Source organism: Cololabis saira, chromosome 23 (genome assembly GCF_033807715.1).
Source record: "Cololabis saira isolate AMF1-May2022 chromosome 23, fColSai1.1, whole genome shotgun sequence".
In the NCBI taxonomy this organism is placed as follows: domain Eukaryota; kingdom Metazoa; phylum Chordata; class Actinopteri; order Beloniformes; family Belonidae; genus Cololabis; species Cololabis saira.
The window spans coordinates 364,870-375,000 of record NC_084609.1 but is presented as its reverse complement, the minus strand read 5'-3'; the positions used below and the strand labels follow the sequence as shown (position 1 = coordinate 375,000).

Here is a 10,131-nt window from a genome sequence, read left to right as displayed (position 1 = left end):
CACTATAAAAATGCAGCAGGTGATTTCACCAAACTTAACCAAAATGGAAGGAAGAGGAAGAGGAAGAGTGAGGATGAGAGGGGGAATCGGAGAAGGAGGAGAAGGAGGCAGAGGCCGTGGTAGAGGTAGAGGAAGAGGAAGAGGAAGAGGAAGAGGAAGACTTCAAGCAGGAAGAGGTGAAGCTGAAAGGAGAAGAGGTCCAACTTTAAGCAATGAAATTCGGGCAACTCTTGTGGACCATGTTGTGAACCATGGATATCTAAAAAAATACACATGCAGCCTACTGTCAAATGTCATAGTAAACATTATTGATGATAAGGATAGCAAGATTCAGTTTCAATGTACAGTGTGGTTAGCTTACCTGTTTTCTCGACGAAATGTCCGAATTACTGACGCAACAGTATTTTTGCTGAGATTAGGTTGAACTCTTTGTCCAGCTCCCATCAGTGTCAGTCCATGTTGATGACATGGTCAATAAGTGTTGCACGGATTTCAAGAGTCAAATTTGGTCCTCGTCTTCTTTGTTCAGGTTCTATCAACTCTTCAAGTCCTTCTTCTCCTCTTCCTCTACCTGGGCCTCCTCCTCTACCTCCTTCTCCTCTTCCTCTACCTCCTTCTTCTCCTCTTCCTCTACCTCCTTCTTCTCCTCTTCCTCTACCTGGGCCTCCTCCTCTACCTCCTCCTCCTCCTCTTCCTCTACCTCCTTCTTCTCTACCTCCTTCTCATCTTTCTCTACCTCCTTCTCCTCTACCTCCTTCTCCTCTTCCTCTACCTCTTTCTCCTATTCCTCTACCTGGGCCTCCTCTACCTCCTTCTCCTCTTCCTCTACCTCTTTCTCCTCTTCCTCTACCTCCTTCATCTCCTCTTTGAGCTCCCCCTCTCATTCTCACTCTTCCTCTTCTTCTTCTAGCTCCTTCCATTTTTGTTGAAGACAACTCACCTGCTGCCTTTTATAGCACACCTGAGTGCTGCGTTTTCAAATGAGCACATGTGTGCTTCCACACCTGGTGGATGGGATTATCCAGTTTGTTCATGAGTGTGGTCATTGGCAATCCGGGGCTTTGTAATGACAAGAAAGTAACCTCACAATCCTTATCTGTGTCTACGGTGTGAAAATGTGTGTAGAGTTTTACAAATCACTGTGTGTAATGTTGTGCAAATCTGTGGAGATGTTTTGCTCCTTGGAGTAGAATTTGGCAAATTGTGTGGACATTTTTATTTTAGTGTGTAAACAATCGTAAAAAACTGTAAACACATTTATATTTGTGTTATTTTTTTCTGAACAATGTCGTTAGTGTGTTGGAAATAAAAGGATCCGATCCCGATGAGAGAGTCTACGTCAGATTAGCTGAATGAGGACTGTGGTTTTATGGGGGGCTGCCCTTTTGTACCAGGAAACAAGATGTTTATTCCTTATAAAGGCTTTAAGATTAGACTAGATTGTCTTATCTTAAAAGGGTAAAAAAGGTAAAAAAATATACGTATAATTACGAAATATGAACAGTATAAAATAAAAAGTAGTGCAGTACGGGAAAGAAAGGAAAGAAGAAGCAGGTAGGATGTGTGTGAGGTGGACAGATATTGCACATGTTTGGAATATAAAGTATAATAATAATAATAATAATAATAATAATGATAATAATAATAATAATAATAATAATAATAATAATAATAATAATAATAATAATAATAATAATAATGATAAATATAAAGTGGGTTCCAGCAGGTGAGGAGGAATCAAAGGTGATTTTCTCAGCCGAGTGAATTGAATTAAGGAGTGTTTCCTTGATCAAAGTCCACCAGACCTTTTTCAGACAGTAGCTGTGGTTCTCTGTGGGAATGTGCTTTGCTCTGTTAAGAAAGAACAAAAGTTACTTGTAACCTTGGACATACATTACTGTTCATGAAAAAAGAAAATAAAAATACAAGATGAGTAAAACAATGAAAGTAACACACTAAAGTTAAAAGGAATAAAATCACACCCCACTAAAGCTGAATAAGACATGAAACATTTCCTCCACATTAGTTCTGGTTTAGCTTTAACAGTAGTTTCCACTAGCTCTGTCTTTCTGGAATATTATTGTATATTGTTGTATAATGTTGTATATTGTTGTATAATGTTGTATATTGTTGTATAATGATGTATATTGTTGTATAATGTCGTTTATTGTCTGGTCGTGTTAAAGGAGTTTTTGCTCCACCCCCCCTACACACACACACACACACACACACACACACACACACACACACGCGCACGCACGCACGCACGCACGCACGCACGCACGCACGCACGCACGCACGCACGCACGCACGCACGCACGCACGCACACACACACACACACACACACACACACACACACACACTCTCACACACACACACACACACACACACACTCTCACACACACACACACACACACACACACACACACACACACACACACACACACACACACACACACACACACACACACACACACACACACACACACACACTCCTCCCTAACGTTCATTCCGCTCTAACAGGTGACGGTAGGAACTCGTTCTCACTTCTGATTTTCCTGCAAACTTTGATCATTTTTGTGTCTGAATACAAATGTACATGATTGTTAATGACAACAATTGTATTGGTTTTATTATTGATCAGAAACAGCGTGAGGATCAGCCGGTGATTAGTTTTCTTCATGGATCAAACGTTGGTGTTTTTATTTCCTGGAATGAAGCTGTCGTCTCCAGCATTAAAGTCAGACTGCTGTTTCCTGTGGAGCCTTGTTTTTAATCAAAGATTCATTTATTCTGATATTTAATACTGGTTATTCCAGATTAAATGATGATTTTTATAGATCAGACGCCAGCACAGTTATGTCTGTTTATTAACATTTGATAACTGGATGGTTTATTACACGCTAAACCACATTTTTGTAGAAAATACTACAATTTGTTGAAAAACTACATTTGGTATCAAGTGTCATAGTCGAATTTTACTTAGATTTTATTTTAATTAGTTCAGATAATAAATAACATTTGACGTTTCAAAACCAGGAACCTTTAATCCTCCTTGATTGTTGGAGTTACTCAGGATGTTTTTGTTGAGATGATGACATTTGTTTTTCCAGATAAAATGAAATAAAACCGTATTGATTAGTTTAATGAGGGATGTGTCCAGTAGTTTGGGGGATAAACTAGACATTAGTTTAATGACAGATGTGTCCAGTAGTTTGGGGGATAAACTAGACATTAGTTTAATGACAGATGTGTCCAGTAGTTTGGGGGATAAACTAGACATTAGTTTATTGACAGATGTGTCCAGTAGTTTGGGGGATAAACTAGACATTAGTTTAATGAGGGATGTGTCCAGTAGTTTGGGGGATAAACTAGACATTAGTTTAATGATGGATGTGTCCAGTAGTTTGGGGGATAAACTAGACATTAGTTTAATGATGGATGTGTCCAGTAGTTTGGGGGATAAACTAGACATTAGTTTATTGACGGATGTGTCCAGTAGTTTGGGGGATAAACTAGACATTAGTTAATTGACAGATGTGTCCAGTAGTTTGGGGGATAAACTAGACCAGACTGAAACGGAGCTGCAACACTTCTGCTTCATGAGGTCCATACAGACTCCAGCTCAAACCGCTTCAATCCAGACACACAATTCAACTAAAACACATTTATATTTGTGTTATTTTTGTTTGAACAATGTCGTTTGTGTGGTGGAAATAAAAGGATCCGATCCCGATGAGAGAGTCTACGTCAGATTAGCTGAATGAGGACTGTGGTTTTATGGGGGGGCTGCCCTTTTGTACCAGGAAACAAGATGTTTATTCCTTATACAAGCTTTAAGATTAGACTAGATTGTCTTATCTTAAAAGGGTAAAAAAGGTTAAAAAAAATATATAATTACGAAATATAAACAGTATATACATTGGAATGAAAAATAATGTGTGTTTGACATTTCCAACAAAGTTATTATTTATTATACCTGCTCTGTTGAGTCTATGTGGAGTCCAGTAAAACCTGTGTGTTATTTTATATTGTGTACATTTCCCTTTAGCTTCCCTAATGTATTTCCCATTGTTAGATATGATTGTCAGCCACTCGTCTTTATCCATCAAACATCCAGGTCTCTCTCACATGTTATTTTCAGGCCCCAACAGTCGTCACTGAGCAACTGGTTGGTTGTTCTGTAGAATATAGCGGCTCTGTGACACTCTGAGGAGAGTTTTTAATCTTAAAGGTGGAGATAGTGGGGGCACGTGGGATGTCTGAGGGAAACTGGTTCCACAGCAACGGCCCTATCACCTTTCAGCTCCAGCCGTGACCACAGGTAGTTTTCTCTGACTAGAGGATCTCAGGGACCGCTGGCTGACTGGAACTGGAGAAGCTCAGTGATATAAGCAGGGCCGGCCCTTTTAGAGCCTAAAAATCCATGAGTAAGACTTTCAACTTGATTCTAAAATAGCCAATGCGGAAGCCAAGACAGCGGGACATGTCCCCGGTTCCTCGTACCCGTCAGCAGTCTTGCTGCAGCGTTGTGGACCAACTGCAGGCGTGTTCATAAAGACTGGGGGAGGCAACTGCAGTAATCAAAGAGAGATGTAATGAATGCACGGATTACTTTTTACAAGTCATTATAGGTTCAAAACGATTTAAGGTGGGAGATGTTACGTAGCTGATAAAAACTGTTTTTAACAACAGAGCTTATCTGTTTGTTAAGACTGAGCCCTGAATCCAATAGAACCCCAGGTTTCTGGCGTGGGATTCAACATGCGGGTCCAGGTGAGATAGTTTACTTGCAACAGTGTTTGTTGATTTAGGAGGACCAAAGATGATGACTCTGTTTTACCACTATTAAACTGGAGATAGTTGTTTGACATCCAGACTTTGATATCTGTACAGAGTTGGTGGATTTCAGTGGGAAGTACAGTTGAGAGTCATCTGCATAGAAATGAAAAGAGATATTGTATTTTCTGATGATGTCGCCAAGGGGAAGCGTGTAGAGGTAGAAGAGCAATGGGCCCAGTATGGACCCCTGAGGGGCCCCATAGGAGGCAGATTCAATAGATGAGGAGAACCGGTCAATGGACACAGATAATGTCCTATGTTTAAGATAGGAATTGAACCAGTCCAGGGCTGTCCCCTTAATGCCTAAACACTGTTCAAGGTGAGTGAGAAGAATGTTATGATCCACAGTGTCGAATGGAGCACTAAGATCTAATAAGATCAGGGTTGCATTTTCCCCTGGATCTAAAGTGTGCACCAGATCATTAGTCACCGTAAGTTAGGCTGTTTCGGTCCTGTGAAGGGTTCTAAAACCAGACTGAAAAGGTTCTACAATGTTGTGCATGTTTGAAAAAGGGAGCGACTGAGAAAAAACCTGTTTCAGAGCAGCTCGGATCAGCAGATACGGCTGTATCAGTGACTTCCTCCACCCCCCACTGGTTTCTGACTGCATTCTAGTGACATTAACACTAAAGAGAGGAACAAACCAGAGCAGGATCAGCTGCTCTGTGTGCAGCACCAGTGATGTGTGTTTGCTCTGCAGGTGAAGGTGTGTGTGTGAGCTGATGTGTGTTTCCTCTGCAGGTGAAGGTGTGTGTGAGCTGATGTGGACGTGAATTCAGCAGAATGGACCAGTGTGAGGACGGAGAGGAGGGAGTCCCTCCCTCTAAAACCTCTCTGTGTGGGGAACATGAGAGTCGGAGCAAAGCTCAGAGGTGAGATGAGCATCTCTAACTGTCCCTGACTCTTCTGCATGTAGGAGCTCAAGACTCACATCACCAAACACCTTTATTACAGGAATCAACCTGAACCCGGACCTGGACCTAAACCTATACCTAAACCTAGACTTAAACTTAAACCTGGACCTGGACCTGGACCTGGACCTGGACCTGGACCTGGACCGGAACTGAGACCCCGACCCGTACCTAAACCTAAACCTAAACCCGGACCCGGACCCGGACCTGGACCTAGACGAGGACCTGGACCTGGACCTGGACCCGGACCTGAACTTGGACCCGGACCCGGACCCAGTTGTGTGTCCTTGAAGAGCGACTGGTCAAAGGACGATGTTATTAACTTCAAAGAAGAGCAACGTTCTGGTGTAAAGAGGTGAGTGTATCCAAAATCTGCCAATGATTTACGTTTAATACTTTTTAAATAGACTAAATATTTGTATCTGTATAACTTATTTTTCATATAAAGAATAGAATATTTAGATTTTGAAATTTTGTCTTCTATCAGGGTCCATCAGAAAGGAGACTCTCTTGAACATGAACCCAGCTGTTTGTCCTTGAAGAGCGACTGGTCACATGATAGAGGCATTAACTTTAAAGGAGACCAACATTCTTCTTCAGAGAGGTGAGATGTATTTAAACACAATAAATGTATTTAAATCAGTCCTCATGTTAGGAAATGTCCACATGTTTCTTCCTGAGTAGATCCATGTAGTCCTGGACCCCTGTGGTCCTCCATCACCTGATGGTGATCTGAGCTTCCTCCTCATAGATCTTCATCTCCTGTCAGGAGCTTTTTCCTCTGGTTGACACATCTGGAGGTCTCACCTTCCAGAGGACTGATCCTGATGATGGTCCAGAGTTCCTCTTACTGATCCTAATGATGGTCCAGAGTTCCTCTTACTGATCCTGATGATGGTCCAGAGTTCCTCTTACTGATCCTGGTGATGGTCCAGAGATCCTCAGCTGCTTCATGTCTCCATCAGTTGTCCATGTTCCTGATCTTGTTGTAACTTTTCACTGAGGTCACATGTTCTCGTTGGATCAGCAGGACTAGTAAACCTTCACCACCACCAGTCCTCTGATGGACTGTCCTCATCCCAACAGGACTTCATGGACCTTCAGCTGCTGTTTGTCTCTGTGAGGACAGACATGATGTGAGCTAATTCTTCCTGGTTCCTCCACAGAGTGGACCAGCAGATCTCAGAGTCCCCCAGTGGTTCGTCTGTCCAGCAGCATCAGACACAGCTGGACTCCATCTTTCAGGTCTGTACATGAACAACAACTGCTTCTCCATCTGTTGTCCTGATGTCCATCTGCATGCTGGTCTCTGGAGACCAGTGGACTGTCAGTCTGTCCAACATGGACCTGATGTTTGTCTCCATGCTGGTCTCTGGAGACCAGTGGACTGTCAGTCTGTCCATCATGGACCTGATGTTTGTCTCCATGCTGGTCTCTGGAGACCAGTGGACTGTCAGTCTGTCCATCATGGACCTGATGTCCATCTGCATGCTGGTCTCTGGAGACCAGTGGACTGTCAGTCTGTCCATCATGGAGCTGATGTCCATCTGCATGCTGGTCTCTGGAGACAAGTGGACTGTCAGTCTGTCCATCATGGACCTGATGTTTGTCTCCATGCTGGTCTCTGGAGACCAGTGGACCGTCAGTCTGTCCATCATGGACCTGATGTTTGTCTCCATGCTGGTCTCTGGAGACCAGTGGACTGTCAGTCTGTCCATCATGGACCTGGGGCCTCATGTACTAAGAGTGCGTGGATTTCAACTTGAATCCGTGCGTGGAATTAACAAGACCGCAAAAATTCATATGTACAAAACTGTGCGTACGCCCAAATCCACGCAGGTTTCTCTGTACATCCCAATCAGCGTGGATTTGAGCGCGCATGCGCGGGAGCACAACACTCCGCCCCGTCTCCTCCCTCAAATATATGTTTGAATATGATAAAGAAGATAATTATCCATTAAAAACCGCTCATCCTAACAAGAAATGTGCAAGAACAGGTAAAACATATATAAAAAAAAAATCGGCTCTGAGCTGGAATAAATAATTCATTTTGGAGCATTTCTTCCGATTTCAGCTGGTGTCGGACTCCAGTCCTCGAGGGCCGGTGTCCCTGCAGGTTTTAGATGTTTCTCTGCTTCATTGCACCATGATACAAGTGACTGTGTCATCAACAGAACTATCCAGACTTTGATGACAAGTTGGTGACGATGATTAATTAGAATCAGGTGTGTTAAAGCAGAGAAACATCTAAAACATGCAGGACACCGGCCCTTCTGGGATTCAGTTTGACACCTACATTATGGTGTTCTTTGCTTTGCGTTGCGTTGCGTTGCGTTGCGTTCCGTGAAGAGAGAGTATGGGCAGCGTTAGTGCATCATTACACTCTGCTTTTCTTGTTTGTAAGTTAAGAACCGACACCAGAATTTTTGGTGGATGAAAATTGTCATGCTGACGCATTAAGACCAATGTAGACGTTTATTTAGTCTTACACATTATGGATGTCCGCGATCACCTCTCTCATAAGTATAACAATGTGAACAACATGGATTTATATTTAAAACATGAAGCATCACGATCTGATTCCTCCGCTGCAGAAATAAAGACAATTTGTGCCGACGGGATTATCGAGGTGCAAAGGTGCATCCCAATGCCTCCCAGAATCTGATTTCTCCCCTGAAAATGGGTCTCTTTACCTGCCAAATATTGATTGAAGGCCAAATACAGTTAATGAAAAGTTGTTTCTGCCTAAATATGACTTGATCTCATTCTTGAGTTTCATAATCTGAAACTCTGACGTTGTAGCGCTGTCGCTCAACGGGCTGCTGTGCGCGCTCCCGCAGCCAGAAATCAGAAGAAATCAGATTCTGGCAGGCAATCACTTTTTGGCACAACACCGGAGAAACACTTTCTGGATCCTGCAGAACCTGCAGCCGACCCCATATCAGACTCTGAAAGTTGCCTAAACATTCAATAAAAACGTATTTCATCATTGCTGAATCACATCAGTTCACACATGCACATCATCACCTTTCCGTGACACCTTTTTTTTTTAAGACAACTTTAAAGAACCGGTTTTTGCTGCAAAATTAATTTTAATGTATTTCTGTCCAGACACAGTTATGGGATGTTTTAGGATCTGGCTTTAATCTCCAGTCCTCGTCCCATACGGTCGTCAGGGTGACAGAGATGTCCGACCTGTCAGCAGCTCCAGCTGAAAGTTCATGTTGGTCTGAACCGGAGCAGCTGGTCCAGTTCAGGGCAGAGATCCAGAAGTTCCTCTTGGTACCTAAACCAGCTGATGGTCCAGTCTTAGCCCTGGACCAGCAGATCGGTGTGGTGCCTGCAGGACTCGCTCCTGATCCTGCCATCAGCAGGTTCCTCTAACGGAGCCAAAGCTCCATCAGGATTTGCGGGTTCCATCGTTGAGCTCCTTTAGTTGTATGTTCAGATCATGTGGTTGATTGTGAGATTGTTGCAGCTCCACTCTTGTGTAATTTATCTGATGATGTCGGGACTGATCGTGTCCTTCATGTGGTCGTGAATTTATTGTTGACGTTACGTTTCCTCATATTCTGCACTTCACTGCATCACCAGTGAGTGTCGCCAACGGACAAACCCTCAGAAAAGTGCGTACAAAAGCCTTAATGTGTGAGTGAAGGACCGCAGCTTTCTACGTTCACGTCATTCTTTGTACATCCGACCGTGAGCGTTGAAAGTGGCGTACGCACGTTTTTTGTGCGCCGCACTCTTAGTACATAAGGCCCCTGATGTTTGTCTCCATGGTTCCAGTCTGGTTGTGTCCTTCATGTGGTCTTCTGTTCCAGCTGCTGGAGGACGACATCATCATGTTTGTGAAGGACGAGCTGAAGAAGATCCAGAAGGTTCTGAGTCCAGATTACCCAGAGTCCTTAGAGAGTGTGGAGGAGGATGAAGATGAAGAGCAGAAGAGCATCAGAGAGACATTCATGAAGATCACAGTGAAGTTCTTGAGGAGGAGGAAGCAGGAGAAGCTGGCTGACCTCCTACAGAGCAGTAAGACGTTTCTCTGAACATCTGAGCTGCTGGATAAACCACACCCAATGTCTCAGTAGATGATCAACATTCACAGATCAGACACAACATTAAACCCACTGGAAGGTGGAGGAACTCAGCTCATCTTCTGTTAGGAACATCTCATTAATAGGGTCATTAATATCCCAGTAAATAACAGTTTTATTCTAAAGAGTTGAACCGTGTGGATTCAATATTAAGCTCCAGCAAACACAAAACAAACACAACTTGTGTGTCTGAAGTGAATCGTAGAGGAAACACTGTTCTTGTTCCTCTGATTGATCGGAGGGGTTTTTGGGAGGAAAACGCTTCAAAACTCCTCATTGA

At 43.1% G+C, this 10,131-nt stretch overlaps 2 protein-coding genes across 2 annotated transcripts in view; one reads left to right on the top strand and one right to left on the bottom strand.

The window, feature by feature from the left end:
* LOC133424461 (zinc finger protein 239-like) overlaps positions 1 to 10,131 on the bottom strand; it is a 278,042-nt gene that overhangs the window by 57,672 nt on the left and 210,239 nt on the right. The gene's annotated exons all lie outside the window — the stretch shown is intronic.
* LOC133424432 (protein NLRC3-like) overlaps positions 2,371 to 10,131 on the top strand; it is a 35,273-nt gene continuing 27,512 nt past the window's right edge. Inside the window, exons 1-6 of the mRNA XM_061715042.1 lie at positions 2,371 to 2,530; positions 5,585 to 5,715; positions 5,798 to 6,109; positions 6,242 to 6,358; positions 6,921 to 6,999; positions 9,579 to 9,786. Of these exons, the coding sequence (XP_061571026.1) occupies positions 5,627 to 5,715; positions 5,798 to 6,109; positions 6,242 to 6,358; positions 6,921 to 6,999; positions 9,579 to 9,786 (805 nt within the window). The 5' untranslated portion in view covers positions 2,371 to 2,530; positions 5,585 to 5,626. The remainder of the gene's footprint in view (positions 2,531 to 5,584; positions 5,716 to 5,797; positions 6,110 to 6,241; positions 6,359 to 6,920; positions 7,000 to 9,578; positions 9,787 to 10,131) is intronic.